Raw genomic sequence first — 15962 nt, 5'->3', positions numbered from 1 at the left:
AAGGCTCCTGAAAGCCCTGCCTGCTTCCAAATGGCTTTAAATTGTTGTCAGAGTGAGAGGTGACTTGGTCTCTTTTTTCATTGTAAGGCAGATTTCAGATGGAACACAGATAGAAAGGGATGCAAATCATTCCCTTTTCCATCCTTAATATCTCACAAAACCAGAACAGAATGCTGAAATTAGCCTGAAAAACAATGATTTCACTCCATGATTTGAGGTAGATTTTAAGGATGGAAATAGAATGATTTGTTTCCTTAAAGTCTGCTGTTGCCATTCTCCCACTTCTACCACGTGGGAGAAAAAATAAATCTAAAAAGCAAACAAAAAGAAAAAAAATGTCACCCTCGTTGTTTTGATGAAATCACTGTAACAACGGATCTTCTACTGACCTTTGAAGTTCAGGAAGCAGAGATGCAGCCACCTGACCCCTCAAAGAGAATTTCCCCCCTCCTCATTATCCAAGATCACTATATTTAGCTGAAGCTTGCAAGTATGCATCATATAGATGCAATAATAAAATAAGAAATGGCTGCCTGAGTGTGCTTTTCAAATCAGGTAATGAGCCCAGTTATTCTACTCTATCAAAAACATTTATCTCCCTACTGGAAAATAAAGTAAGTCTGGTCTTCACCAAAAAGGGTTGATCCTTACCATATTTCCCATCTTGTCCACGTTTATAGTCATACTTGGGGGAATCATCAGTAATAGGCACATTCCGCTGTTGCAAGTGGGCCAATGAAAGCACATCCAGCTGCTTCCCAGCACTCTGGGGCTGCTTTTGCTGTTGCAACTTAGCATTGTGCTGCACAGACATGGAGATGGAAGGAAAGGCGCAGAGAGAGAAAACATAAGAATGAGGCACATCAATTTAATTAAACATGTCCACAGAATTCTGAAGACTGTAGCATTTTCATAAGACTATCCCAATCTAGGATCAAGTTTAAGTTTTTGAGAATCTTTGCTCCTTTTTAAATCAAGTGTCGGGGAGGTGGAATTCAATGGTTACTATGAAATTTCACTCCAATTCAGTTTGCACCTGCACACCTTTTAGAGAAAAAAAAATTAAGGCTATTCCATTTGGAAAAAAACCCAGATCAAAATTAAGACAGATGTCAACAATATACCTATTACAGTGTTTCCCTGAAAATAAGACCCGGTCTTATTTTCTTTTGACCTCCGAAATAAGTGCCAGGGCTTATTTTCGGGGGATGTCTTTATTTTTTTTGCCCTACCCTTTAGGGGCAGCTTAGCATCCCAGAGAAGCTGAAAATGGGGCTTTGGCTCTGGTCTCTGCTGCCGCAAAAGGCATTGCTGGAGGCCAGCGAACAGGAGTGATGTGAGCCACAGCTGCAGCTTCTTCCTGCTTTAGCTCACCTGTCAGGAGCAGGGTGTTCATGGCGAAATGGTGGGTGACTTCGCTTGTGAGGTATTCCTAAAGCCTCAGCAGGAGGGGAGGATCGCTTGGGCTGAAAAAGTGGGGTTAATATGCGAGGTGTGGGCACAGGTCAAGCTTGGCATTTCACCTTCCTGCCTTTTGTGAACTTTTGGCTGCACACAAGGAAAGCAGAAGCAGCAGAGACCCTGGCTTGTTTCTCTCCCCCAAAGTCCGCCAGAAATGAGTCTTTGCAAGTCTCATCGCACTGGCACAGCCTCTTGTGGCAGGATGCTGCAAGGCTTGTTGTGTTGTTTTGCGGGTGGTGGCACCACTGTGATGTTTGTTGTGCCGTTGCACGCACTCGCGGTAGCATTGCTCCAATAAGACCTGCGGCGTCCTGCTACTCGCAGCTGCAACTAGAGTAAACTCCTTTTAGTCTTCCAGATGTTGCTAAATTCCCAATATCCTTCACCATTTACCATAGGGGCTGTTGGGAGCTCCCTTTTAGCTATGGCTAGAAAGCCATGGATTGCGTATTCTTGCCTTAGATTTCCCTAAAAGTACCATTTTAAGGCATTGGTCAGAGGAAAAAAACAGATCAAATAGGATGATTCATAAAAAGACACCTGTGAGCCTTACTTCAGCATGTTCCTGAGCCAGACGATCAAAAGTAGCAATGTCTAGCTGTACTCCTTTTTCTTCAAGCATCAATTTAATGAGATCCAGGGGGAACCCCAAATTTCTATACAGAGACCAAGCTACCTCGCCTGCAGGCAAAAATATGAGCAACTTCAGCAACTTTCCTATGTTTAAGCATGTCACCCTATAATGTAGCATCTGCCATTTTTGAAGCTTTCTAACTAGAATTTGAAATTGTAAAAAAATACTTCAACCGTAAGATTAACCACTGACTGTGATTACAGAGATAAGACATCAGAAAGTTGCACATTAATTCCCATTAACCAGCTAGAATATTACTCTTTCATGCAAACATGGTCAAAAGGAAGGGACAAGTCAAAGCCAGGCAGGTGGGCTTTACAAACAAGGCATCCATTACACTGTACTTTGTACTTTGGCAGCTAGCAGTGGTGGTTTGTGGGGAAATGGGACCCTTGCCTGGGAAGACTTTAGAATGATTCAATTTCTGGAGAGTTCGGTTTAAAACTCGGCATCCTTGCAAGAGAGAAGATAAAAATGCTGCCTCGTTTTCATTGATGATATTCATAATCTGCAGGGAGATAAAGAAGCAAGTTGAAGAGGCACAGAAAATAAATAAACCTATAGTTTAGAAAGCAATTTATTACAAGTGTTGAATAAAAGATGAAGAGGCAAATTAAAAATTTGAATAGCCCAGCTCTTCCAAGGTATCTTGTTCACTAAGAAGAGGTAGTACAAGCATGATGCATGCTCCTCACTTTTGCAGAATTCTACTCTTCCTGCAATCCTATGATCCAAATGGAGAAAAGGGAAGAGTAAGAAATAAGAAGAAAGAAAAGCATCTGCTCTAGAAAATAAAATCCAGATTGCACACCCAGTTGACATTGGTCTAAGTTTTTTAGACGCATCTAGTCCACAAAAGACCATCATCAACCATAATTAACTAGGGATAGGCTGAACCCCTACGCTCAACTTTCAAACTGACATAGCACATATTTTTCGGAGTATAAAATGCACCAGAGTATAAGATGCAGCTTAGTTTTTGGGGAAGAAAATAGGGGGAGGGGGGGAAATCTGCCTACCAGGTATTCATCTGGCTAGCATCCTTAGTCTGGTCAGCTTCAGCACATTAGTTTGCTGGTTTTGAGTGTACCCACGCTTTTTATCCCCTGCTTGGGGATAAAAAACAGCTTCTAAAACACAGCTGATTTTTGGAGAGAGAAGCAATGAGAAAAGCACGCTTCACTCACTAGCACCTCATTAGGGCTGAAAAACAGCTTCTAAAGTACAGCTGAGAGGGAGCAGCAATGAGAAAAACAGGCAAAGCACAGAGATTGCTTCACTCCCTAGCTCCTCGTTAGGGCTGAAAAAAAAGCTTCTAAAACACAGCTGAGAGTCGGAGGGAGCAGGCAAAGCTCTCGTTAGGGCTGAAAAAAAGCTTCGAAAAAGCTACATTTGGAGTATAAGACACACCTAAATTTTCAGCCTCTTTTAGCAGGGCGAAAAGTGCATTTTATATTCTGAAAAATATGGTAATTCCCAGTCTATTAGCTGCAGCAACATCCTTTTAATGAGGGATGTTATTTGCATTCAAAATGATAATTTTGTAAAGTTTTTCTACTGTCTTTTTTATGAACAAACTTTGTGCAATCAAAGTTATATATCAATTTTTTTTAAAAAAAATTATTTATACATATTTTTAACATACGTAAGTGTTTAGTAAACAGGGTAAGAAAAATGTATAAAGTTATATATCAAAAATTTTAATGGTTTTTAAATGAAGGTTTCTTCTCAGGAAAGGTTTTAGAAAATTAACTGGAACTTTCTTTCTCCAGATAGAATATAGTACATGTGAGTTATTGCTTGGATCATTCACTGGGTTAACAAAAATACTGGAAAAGAGGAATACATCTTTCAAAACAAAAGAGGGGAAAAAATAGACAATACATTTTGCATGAGATCTCTGGCTCTAGATGGGCCATTGGCTTATAACTTCATTCATGTCAGAAGGGCAAGTCTCCTTCTTGCATTTGCTCATATGTGGCACAGAGCTCAACTGTTGGATTGTCCTTTAAAGGACATGCTGTATTAGCATAATTGCTCAGGAGACAGCAGTGAAGCCCAATCTCACCTCCATTCTTCCACTATTCAAAATGAGATGGGAAAAAATGCATCCAAAACTGGAAGCTGTTATAGTATACTCATTAAGAGGGAATAGCTAAGGAAATAATTCCACTATTTCAAGTAATGTGTAGAGATCATTAGAGATCAACACAACTTTGAGTGCAGCAGCAGCAGCAGCTGCTTACCTTCTCTGGATCCCTCTTCAGTTCTGGATAAGCATCTCCCTGCAAAGGAAACATCAACTCATTACAAGTCATTACTAGTGCAACTCCCATTTTTCCCCATCTTTAATTTACATTATATGGAATTCTTTGCTTCTGAAATTAGGATTTTTTTTTGCCAGGAATTATATAATATAGCAGGTTACCCTCCTCCCCCACCCCCAATTTTATGCAAAAATAAAATCTCTGAATAGGATTAATGTGAGTGATAAACAGCATTAATGTATTGTGTTGACTTAACACAAATATCACAAAAGGCCTTTCAGGCCCTTGATATTATTGGACAGAAACACTTCCACAAGAGTTGGATTCAGTCAAGAAACATGGAATTCTGCAAACGTAGCTCTTTCCTGATTCCAAATCCTTTGATAATTCTGTTACGTCTGCACATTTTCTATTTAGCAGAAGTGATGTGATATATCTCATTGGGATAGTAGAACTGCTGGATCATGTACTATTTCTTCTAATATTGAAACCAAGTGTAGGACAATTAGGTAGTTTTAACACCTGCATTAAAAAAATCTGCTCTTTGACTTTCTTATCTCTCCCCTACTTCTAGCAACTAAGGGATTCCTCATCTGATGTCATAAGATGACAAGGCAACATCTGATAAGCCAACCAATACAGTGTTAGAAAAGGAAGCTGGCTCTAAGAAGTATCCTTCCCTAAGAAATCAAATTCTAAATTACCAGAATTTCTACCACAACAGGAACCAAACTCGCCAAGAACCCAGGTGGAGCATGGAGAACCTCAGAAGAAAATCGTACAGCCCTGCGCAAGATCTGACGCAGAACAAGCCTGCAGGGAAGAAATGTTTCAAAAAGAAATTAGCATTTTGAGTAGGCACTTTTTCAGAAAAAAAGTCTGAATACTTGCTAAAATTCCCACCAAGATTCTCTTAGTATCTTGTTGGTTTTACAACTATATCCTTAATATGCTCCATATATTGTATACTTTATGTATGCATTTCATGTCTGCTGCAGTCACTCTTTCCTTCACTAATCTTTTGGAATCATTCAAAATTGTAATTTCCATTTGTCCCACCCTGCTTCCTCTCTCCATGTAACTTTCTCTCTCACAACATCAACCCGAATATTCTCTCATCGCTCACTCCCAACCCTTCTTCCTCTCATTATTGGACTTTTTCCTTACTCGGCACCAGCCATGCCTGGGAAAATCCCATCCGCAATGCACACAGACAAGGCACGCACGTGATCTGCCACCACTCTGTATGCCATGTTCACTCCCCTCGGGTCAGTCTCGCCAACCAAGCCTTGGTAACCAGGTCCACCACAGCCCTGAAAGATAATAAAAGACACTGAAAAAAGTCACACAAAAATATGCCTGTTCTATTTACTGTATTTTTCAGACTATAAGAAGCTCCGGACTATAAGATGCATCTAGCTTTCGGGGAGGAAAACAAGAAAAAGAAAATCTGCCTCTGCCTCCCAGCATCCATCCGGTATTCATCTGGCTCGTTTGCCATAGCCCATTTGGCATGGCCTGTTCGCTTCCGCGGCCCATTCGCCACTGGCACCGCAGCCCATTCTAGAACAGCTGATCAGCACCGCACCAACTGCCTCCCCCCCACCGCAATATTCGCTGTATAAGATGCACAGACATTTCCACCCACTTTTTTTGGGTTGGGGGGGAGTGCGTCTTATACTCTGAAAAATACGGTAATTACTCTAAGTTGCACCACTTTTCCTTACTTCTTTCTCCTTAAAAGTTTAAATGGAATGTTCTTTAAATGTTTACGGGATTTTTCTTTAAAAAAGGGCAGACCAACAATATTTCACCAAACTAAAATAGGCACATTCCCCCATCTCCATACAACACACAAAACATATTTGGGAAGTCTAATGCATTTGTAAGTTCGTTCAACTGTCTCTGTGCCTTTTAACATTCTATCACCCATCTTCTGAAAAGATCCTGAGGAAAGATTTGCCTATTTTAATAGTTTACAGAGGGGTGTTATGTTTGAACTTCTTCTGACTCAACTCTGAAACACTGCACAGCAACAATGCCTAAATTTCCTGGGGTTTAATGTTACAGCCTTATTAAATTCAGTGGCACTTACTTCTGTATAGACATGTAAATGTCTACTGCAGAAAAGTAGTACTGAAAGCTAAGAGAGGGATAGGAAAGCTATTCCCAAATATAATAAGACCCATATCAGAACTTTTTTTTATAGTCCTTGGAAGCTATGCTTTTCCACTCAGAAAAGAATAGAAATTCTAAAATTCTAATGCTATCAGAGCCGGTCTCTCAGTTTGAACAGCCAATAAACTATTTACCGTATTTTTCAGAGTATAAGACACTCCGGAGTATAAGATGCATCTTATTTTGGGGGGAGGAAAATAAGGGGAAAAAAATTCTGCTTGAGAGGCTCTCCGTTTGGGAGGCTGAGTTTGCAGCCTCCAAAAGCTTCAAGAGGGTGGGGGCCAGCGGGTGGGTAGGGGCTACATTCAGTGTATAAGACATACCCAAATTTTCACCCTCTTTTTTGGGGGGGGGGGAGTGTGTCTTATACTCCAAAAAATACGGTAAATCATTCTACTGGCTCTTTTAAGACTACTGCAGCAACTTTTGATCTCTTGAGAAATAAGCATTCTAGCATATCTGCAATATTCATACTGGTGAACCTTGATGAGCCTCAAGGTTTTGTTGAATTCCAAATCCCTTAAACACCGCCCAGTGATCACAGACATTTTAATATAAAATCTAGTGGACCAGAGATTCCCGTTCTTACTCCAAAAAGATTGTGGTGTACTACCACTGTGATTCTGTCACATTAGTCTTTCTCTGACTTGAGGCTTATGATGGCAATTGGGACCAGAATGGCCATTGCTAAACAATACCATTGTAGAGGACAATTGCATTGCTTAGTGATGGCAGTCCCAGTTGCTTTGTTAACTGAATCCTAGGGTTGTTAGTGAGAAAGCTTCTGACTGGCTTCTCACAATCAAAGCCAGTGAGGAAACTAGTAGGAAGTTTTAAGTCCAGGGTGACAGGCAGGTAAGTCTCTGCGGCCAGGTGGGGGAGGGAACAAGCGAGTGTGTGGGAATGCAGAGGAGGGTTGGGGAAGGTGCACGAAAGAGTTGAGGATGGGATGTAACGGGGTGTACAAGAGATGTAGTAGGGGTGTGCAAAAAGCACAGCGTGGGTCAAATGCGCAAGGAGCACAACATGGCTCAGGAAGTGTGCACAGGAGGCATGGCACAGGCCAGGGAGGGTGCACAAGGGTGTGTGTGTTGCAGATCTGGGCAGGCGCATGAGGATGTGTAAGAGGCATAGCACAGGTCCGGACAGGAGTACGACTGTATATGAGAGGCATGATCTGGGTTGGGAAAGGGGTATGAGATGGAGTAGCAAGGTCCATGAAGATGTTCTTTAGATACATTCATTCATTCATCCATTCATCCATTCATTGGTTCGATTTATATGCCGCCCTTCTCCGGAGACTCAGGGCGGCTTACAATGTGTTAAGCAATAGCCTTCATATTTTTGTATATACCTGCTTAGTAGGGCTTTTGCCCCCCCCCCAAGCAGTGTTCTTTTTTATACAAAGTCAGCTTATTGCCCCCACAATCTGGGTCCTCATTTTACCTACCTCGGAAGGATGAAAGGCTGAGTCAACCTTGAGCCTGGTGAGATTTGAACTTGCAGTAATTGCAGGCAGCTGGCAGCTAAGTGCTATTTAACACCACTTTAGTCCACTGCACCACCAAGGCTCTTTTCAAATCTATGTTAAGTCAATGCAATCATAGTCCTTCATAGTTCTTAACTGGGGCCTATTAGGTAGACTGTACATACAAAACTTCTAACTTTCAGTAGAACTACACCACGCTGATAATCACCTTATGGATGGCATCCAGGATTGGGGTGAAGAGGTCAGTGTCATAATTGGAGCGTTTATTCTGAAGAACTGTCATCAACCTTTCTAAGCCCATTCCGGTGTCCACATGATGCTGAGGCAGATGGCGTAAATTCCCGTTGGCCTCTCTAGAATTGTATCAGTTAACCAACCAAGGAAAAATGGTAAATATTAATTAGAGGCCAAGACTTGTTTTGCTGAAGGGAGAGGGATGGTAATGCTGCAAGCGATAGAACTGAAATTGGAGAAAGGCACCAGGAAAACTGATGAGGACAGACTAGATGACCAAGATTAGTGGGAGATTATGGAAAGGCTCTTGTCCATCATAGATTAAGACAACCCTTTACTATCATTCTATATAAATAATATGTTAGGTGAGCAAAGACAAAGCCACTAGCACAACTAAATGAGTAAGGGCATAATTTCTTATATGTTCTTTTTCCAGTGCTTTATGCTACCCTTTTCTCTCTTAAATTTATTTTGCTTTCTGATACCTTCTTTTCTCTCATCCAAAAAAAAAGAAAGGAAAAAAAAAAAGGAAAGGGACCGATTTACTCTTGCTAGAGATCTGGGCTGATCTACCATTGAAGGCTTCTGAAACCAGGACACAAGCTGTAATGGGGGCTTTGGGCTGAAGGTTGCTATTTCCGACAGTATCAAAATATTAATGCAGAAAGTACACTCACCAGGGGCAGTACACAGAGTGGTAGGGTAAAAAAGAAAAAGACTTTTAAAGTTATTTTTAAGATGATGGGGAGACAATGGGCAAAATGGGTACTTGAAGACTTGCAGAGACCTTGCCAATCCACATAAAATTAGTGCAGCCCTTCAGCTGATAAATTACAATATAATGGGGGGAATGACAGGGAGAAGAGGAAATATACGGTATATTTAATATAAAGAATTGGACTGATAAAACAATACTGATTGGTGTAAAACCTGTGAATATTTGTTTAAAAATTGTATAGCTGCCCAACTTAACCAACTCTGCATATTCTATGCCATGCAAAATTTTGCTAAGAAGTCAAGCTACGGCATTAATATAAAACCCTAGCAGTAACATCATAACATACCTGTTGTACTGAATGAAAACAAGGTTCCAGATCTCCACTACATCAGGACTGCCCTGATTCACGAGCGCTGCTGCATTTCTTCCACCACCTATATGATCATAATGGATTTCTGTGCACGGCCCACAGGGACCAGTGTCACCCATTTCCCAGAAATTATCTTTCAGGTGAAAAGGAAGAACATGGCTAGGGGGTACACTGAAAAACAAAGAAAGAACAACAATAAAAAAAGAACAAGCAAACTAGCAGAGCAGTTGGTGAGTGGAAACAGTAAATCCATATTTTCCTTCTTTTCTCCAAATGCCTGGATCTATGAACTTCATGGGCTGGAACTCAGAAATCTCATAATGGGAAATCTCTGTTTCCAGGCTGCCACTTTGCTGGGGTAGGTGAACTTAGGTAATTTAGGCATGGTTCTTTCATTTATTCTGCTAAATCACACATCATATTTACAAATCAGAGGCTGGTTTCCCAACACATGCTAAGCCAAATAAACCACTGTATAGCACAATATGATACATACAATCCATTCCTCCTCCACTTTACAATCATGGCCTGTACTGATGAATGCTACTGAACAAGATAAATAATATTATGGTATTCAGTTCATGCTTGCTGCACACAGTGGTTTTGGTCTTCTTGGCATAACTAAGGATCAGGATTATGCAATGCTTGAGCAAATTGAGGGTAAAAAATCAGAGAAAACCATGTGAGACATAAAACAAGGCCATAAACTATTTCAGGCAATGCACTGACCAATGCCTCTTTCCTAGCCCATTGTCCAGTTACCATATTATAACTGCTGCTGCCATTATTTTCATACTGCAGTAGGTTTACAAACATGCCTCTATTCTAAAAAATTCCTGGGAATTAATTACTCAAAAATGAAGGTTCTGGTGAATACTTTAAGACTCCTTCCAGATGGAACATTAATGGAAGATTCATAGAATAGGTTAAAACCTTGAAATATTGGGTATCTGCTTTCAATCTTCTACCCGTAGATCTAACGAAATATGAGAACTGAATACAAATCTCATAGTACATTTTTTCAATGATTATGTGTGTAATCTCTAATGCTCATTACGTTGTCCCAGCTGTGATCAAACCTTTTAAGGACAAACTTTTTAGCCAGTTATTATATGGTGCCCAGTTGCATTTATACAAATAAATATTTAACCTAGAGGCTATGAAAACAACATTGTTAAAATCCTTATTCCTCATCAAGATACAATTCCCCAATATTTGTATAGTGTGCATGCCTCACATAAAAGACTCTTCACAATGATGCAAATTGATATTATCCATTAAGATGACAATGAGTATATATTCAACTCCCCACCCCCATATGAATGCCATACTGATTCTTATTTGTGTTGCTTCAGTGTCAACTGCATACTTGCTGTTATATATAATTAATAGGTCACATCAGGTCACTCTTTAGCTGCTTGTGCTATTAATGACCCATCTGTTAATACTTCTAAGACATTGGCAAAATATCTGTCATAGAAATAGCTTTTAAAAGTCATCTAGTTCCCACTTAAGGCTAATTATTGTTTAGGTTATTTATATGACTTAAATCATTTGAACATATATGTTGTTGTTTGTTTTTGGACCATGATAAAAAAACTTCAAAGTTTCTAAAATTTATTTATATTCATTTAAAAAAAATTACTTACCCAAGTGTAAGCCATATATCCCTACACTCTTCATCAGCAGTTAGACCAAGTGAGGCATCACCTCCAAAATAAGTGACATAAAGCTGATCCTTTGGAATTTCATAGACTTGTGTTAGGAGCTCCCATGCCATCTTACAAGTTTCCTCCTAAAATAAAAAAGTATGGAAGCAATGAAAAATAATAGTTAAATGTTTGGGTAAGAAAACAACTCCAGACGCTCCAGAGGGAAAGGACTATAAAGTGTGATATTAACTGCTTTAGCACAAATCAAGGACAACCTGGTGAGCAAATAAAAATATGGGACTAAAGTGATCCGGTGAGATTTTTTTCCCAGTCTCTTGCAACTGGATAACCTTGGATAGATTACTCTCTTCTCTAAGCTATTGGACAGGATACTCTAAATTCTTTGAAGATACAATATAGACAGATAAACAATTAATGTCATCAACGGCAGACTAGAATTCTGTAAGGTCCTTTTGGCTATTTATTTCTATACAGTTGTTTAAATAATGTTTTCCCAGACTAGTGTCTTCTGGATGTGGTGGATTACAACCCTCAGCATGTCTAATCAGGAAAGCCATGCAGTGTGTTGGACCGTGTTACACTCTAATACACTGCAATCCACAGGCTGAAAATAACTGGTTTAAAGTACTTAGATCAGAAGTGGGAGCACAGAAGTGTCATCAAGTCAATATGAGTGCAAACAGCAAAACCTATTCACTTTGCAATTAGACAGTTTCCTTGACTTGACTTATGCCTCATGTTTGTGTAAAGTGTCATGTTTGCATAAAGTGCACAAATCAGAATAGCATGATCAACTAAGTTCTTTCTCAAAAAATATTATTTCCACATGCAGAAAATCCTTTGCACTGAGAAGCTATAGAGATTACAATTGTTTTACTGTTCCAATTTATGGCGCAGTTTAGAAACAAATATGTCACAAAGAAAAAAAGATAACTCTGGATCATGCTTAGGTCTCATTTAGTTACAAATTAAATTAATCACAAATAAGCCATTTTTTAAAGCAAGTGTAACAATGCCTTACTTTGAAATAATCACCAAAGGACCAGTTCCCGAGCATTTCAAAGAAAGTATGATGATAAACATCTCGACCGACATCCTCCAAATCATTGTGCTTTCCACCTGCCCGCACACACTTCTGGGTGTTCACAATTCGGCGGTAACGTTTAAGCTCACTTCGAGGATCTGCTGTGCCCAGGAAGATAGGTTTGAACTGGAAATTAAAAGACAAATAGAAAGGAAATTTCACAAACAAGATATTTGGCTCACACTAAGAGGAGGATTGTTATAGTGGGAAGGCGCATTCTCTTATCACTCAATAAACCAATCTTAGTGCTAACCATGATTAAGGGAATCAGCTAGCAAACATTTCCCAGTCAGTACAGCAAACCCAGTCAGCCACATTTTAATAGTTCTATTATTCCAGATAGTCTTTCTTTTGTGGTATCTATGACTTCCTGGAATCATGTTGTTACAATTTAAACAATGTTCACAATGATCAAATAAGAAACAGTCACCATGCATAGGATATAAGAAAGTCACTCTTTTCCCAATCCCTTTTTTTTCAAACTACGTCTGTCAAACTATTCACATTAGGCTGCATTACTATTGCTATTGGTCTTCTCATTGTTCCTGTCGCCCATCTCTTCCCACTTGTGACTGCATGACTGTAACTTTGTTGCTTGTATCCTTACGATTGATATTGATATTGTTTTCTAGTATGATTTGATTGCTTATTGTACTGTATGACTGTCACTGGGTGTTGTGCCCTGTGATTCTTGATGAGAGTATCTTGTCTTTTTATGTATACTGAGAACATATGCCTTAAAGACAAATTCCTTGTGTGTCCAATCACACTTGGCCAATAAAGAATTCTCTTCTTCTCTCTTCTTCTTCTTCTCTTCTCTTCTCTTCTCTTCTCTTCTCTTCTCTTCTCCTCCCCTCCTCCTCTTCTCTTCTCCTCTCCTCCCCTCCCCCCTCCCCTCCTCATTCCTATTCCATTCAAAATAATGTTCCTCCAAACCCATGAACGCAGAAAAACAAATTGAAAGATACTGCTCTGTTTATTCCCCCACCCTACTTTTTTTAGAACAGCAATGGCTCCTTATTTATAAATCCATCATTAGTTCAGATTTGGATACACACTGGGCCATTTGGTAAAATTCTCAACCATATTCCAGCCTATAGTATATGTTTGATTGCACGCCAAAGTACAACATAACTTAACATGTCATGAAAGTATGTATTGTCAGTCTCACACATGCACAATGTGCTCAGAATATCTGAGAACAGGACATTATTTTAGTTTAACACTGATCTAATCAAATGGTGACTTGAAGCAGCAACTCTCTGGATCCAGTCCATTAACTTAAGCTACCCATTATGCTGGTTCCAGTGGTGCTCTTGAAAAGCAAATTTATATTATCTTAGATAATGTGAATCACAATATAATGCATAATGGCATATGAAGCTTACTTTATTTTTATCTAAAACATTTTAAATCAAGTTCTCAACAGAAAAGGTGCTAGAGAGAAAAGAACATAGACATTCTTTTTGAAATATCCCAACTACAGTTCTCAGTTGCATTTAGAATGCTTCTTATTCGGACTGCATATTTTCCTTCAGCTGAACGTTTTTTCTCCTTTTTTACGTTTCCAGAAAAATACCCAAGAAGTCTAAAATGTTGTAAAATGCAATGCAGCTTTATGAGCAAATACCCATTTTCTTTTTTTTTAGCAGCGAGAAAGATGTAAAACGACGGCACCGTAGCAGCGGCATTTACACCAGGGAAAAAAGAAAAGAAAAAGAAATTCCGAAAAAAAAAAAAAAAGGGAACGAGATAGCATCCGATCAGAACCGTCAAGGGCAACGGCGGAACCCTTCTGCGAAGCCTGTTCGTTCCGCGCCCTCTTTCGGGAACGTACCTGGTTCATTCCCGCGTTCACGAACAACAGCCCGGGATCGTTTCGCGGCCTCACAGAAGCCGAGGGAACGACTTGATGCCCGTGCCGCTCCTGGAAGAACTGGAGGAACATCTGGCGCACGTGCGCGGAGGACAAGGAGGCGGCCGAGCGAGCTTGGAAAGCGCTGCAATGCCAGTTGCAGGGCATCCAGAGAAAGCGTCTCACGCAGCCCTGGACTCCCGCCGCCATTTTAGCTGTGGGCGGAATTGTGGGAATCGGAGGAGGGGGCAAAGCTCGCGAAGTGACACCGTCGCTCTGTGTATGAATTCCTGTGAGTTCCAGCTCCGTCTCGAGCTGAGTGCGGAATTGCTGTCCCAATTTTTGAAATTTACAGCGATCTCTTTATAAAGTAGGGTTTCTTCTGCATTGCCGCCCTTGGGGAGGTGCAGACAGAGTCCACATTCAACCTTTTAGTTATATTGTTGCAATGAATCCACCTCTCCCAAAGCTTCCTTTGCATTGTGTTCATTTGTGCTCATGTTGGTGGATTTGGATGTTTAGGGCAGGTACGTACATTAAGGTTACACTACAGGGAAGAGCGAAGGCAAGAAAATTAGGAATCCCTGTTTTAAAGGGATTATAAGCATATTCAAACAGATCCCTCCAATGCAAGGCTGTGGCTCGTTTTGTTACCTGTCAATAGGTAACTCATTTTGTTACCTGTCAATAGGTATGAGAAAATGAGCTTCTCTGGAGGAGGCTGGTTCTCCATGGTGTGGCTCCTGAGTTCAACAAGATGACACTGTTTAATAGAAGGGGCTTGGCGCATGCCCTCTCTGCTAGATCTTGACAGTGGGAGGCGGGGAGGTAGTCAGCAAAAAAGGTGGAAGAGCAGCTGTTTGGGATTCTGCAAATATATTGTGATGGGTGCACTGTGGTAGTGATCAACAAACATGCACAAATAAAAGTTTTCTGCAGAGTTGCATCAGTTCCCATCCTCAAAGTTTAGGAAAGTTATATGGAATCCGCTCTTCTTCTGCTTTTTAAAAAAAAATGTCATTTGCTTTGGCTAAAAAGTTAAAGCATTCTTGATTCTTTGTCTTGGTTAGAATGACAAACGTTGTGCTCATTTAAGCCTTGGAATCCAATAGATAGAGGTTTAGAGGATAGGGAAAAAAATCTCTAATAATGTTGTGGGTATTAAAAACTACAGACAGCATTCCCCAGACTTGAGTTATTAATAGCTAGTATTTTAAACACATTCCAACTAAATGAAGAAACTTCATTTTCCTGCAAAAGAAATAAATACTATAGGCTCCAACATATTATCTCTTTAAAAGGTACAAAAGATGACTGAGTGTAGAAACAGAAGATAAAAGTGTAGAAGTTGGACAGTCATCAATTTTATTTTTAAAGTATGGTTCTTTATATACTATTTGAATTTTTATGCTTTCTTGGACTTTAATGGGTTCATTTCCAAATGTGCATTAATTAGAGACATCAAAACCCAGAGAACACTTGTGGAAAATGAACCATTAAAAAAATTAGGATTTGCATCTTTTTTTATTGCGTGGATGCAATTTAAATACACAGTAGAAATGCAAAGAAGCCACTAGGTTGTGCTGCTTCAAAGGTCTGTGTTGATTCAAATGAAAGAGGAACTGATTGAACAAAGACTGTCCTGGAAGAATGTAAATAGTGAACTGGAAATACTAGTTTTTGAGCGTGTGCTTCAGTCCATTTTCATTCTGATTTTAAAGTTGTCTCAGATTTTTGGGAGATATATTAAAATGTAGTTTCCTCAAATTGAGCAGATTCAAAAGCAGATGAGCACGAATTAACATAATTGTGAAGGAACCGCTGGGCTAAGCTGGCTCAAGTAGCACTTCCTGTTCAGAAGATATATTATTCAACAAAGTTTATACAGACGATAGGGTAAAGAAGTAAAGATTCACAAATGATTTAAAAGCTGGACCAGAAAATTTATTTTAGTGTATGCTCCAGCCCTTTTCCATTCTGATTTTTATTCTCTTTAGTT

The 15962-nt window shown here is 39.8% G+C and overlaps 1 protein-coding gene across 1 annotated transcript in view; it reads right to left on the bottom strand.

Moving 5' to 3' along the window:
• The window catches only part of AARS2 (alanyl-tRNA synthetase 2, mitochondrial), a 31002-nt gene extending 16558 nt beyond the window's left edge, over nt 1–14444 (bottom strand). Inside the window, 14 exon segments of the mRNA XM_070949955.1 lie at nt 652–802; nt 2015–2142; nt 2492–2603; nt 4342–4380; nt 5067–5175; nt 5530–5675; nt 8238–8382; nt 9328–9522; nt 11001–11146; nt 12046–12234; nt 13946–14282; nt 14284–14312; nt 14314–14366; nt 14369–14444. Coding sequence (XP_070806056.1) covers nt 652–802; nt 2015–2142; nt 2492–2603; nt 4342–4380; nt 5067–5175; nt 5530–5675; nt 8238–8382; nt 9328–9522; nt 11001–11146; nt 12046–12234; nt 13946–14282; nt 14284–14312; nt 14314–14366; nt 14369–14444 — 1855 coding nt within the window.
• Between the last annotated feature and the right edge of the window lie 1518 nt (nt 14445–15962).

This window comes from Pituophis catenifer, unplaced genomic scaffold, assembly GCF_029215685.1.
Source record: "Pituophis catenifer annectens isolate HBS135680 unplaced genomic scaffold, rPitCat1.0.hap2 SCAF_1, whole genome shotgun sequence".
Lineage (NCBI taxonomy): Eukaryota > Metazoa > Chordata > Lepidosauria > Squamata > Colubridae > Pituophis > Pituophis catenifer.
The sequence above is the reverse complement of the archived record's forward strand: the minus strand, read 5'-3'. Positions and strand labels throughout refer to the sequence as shown.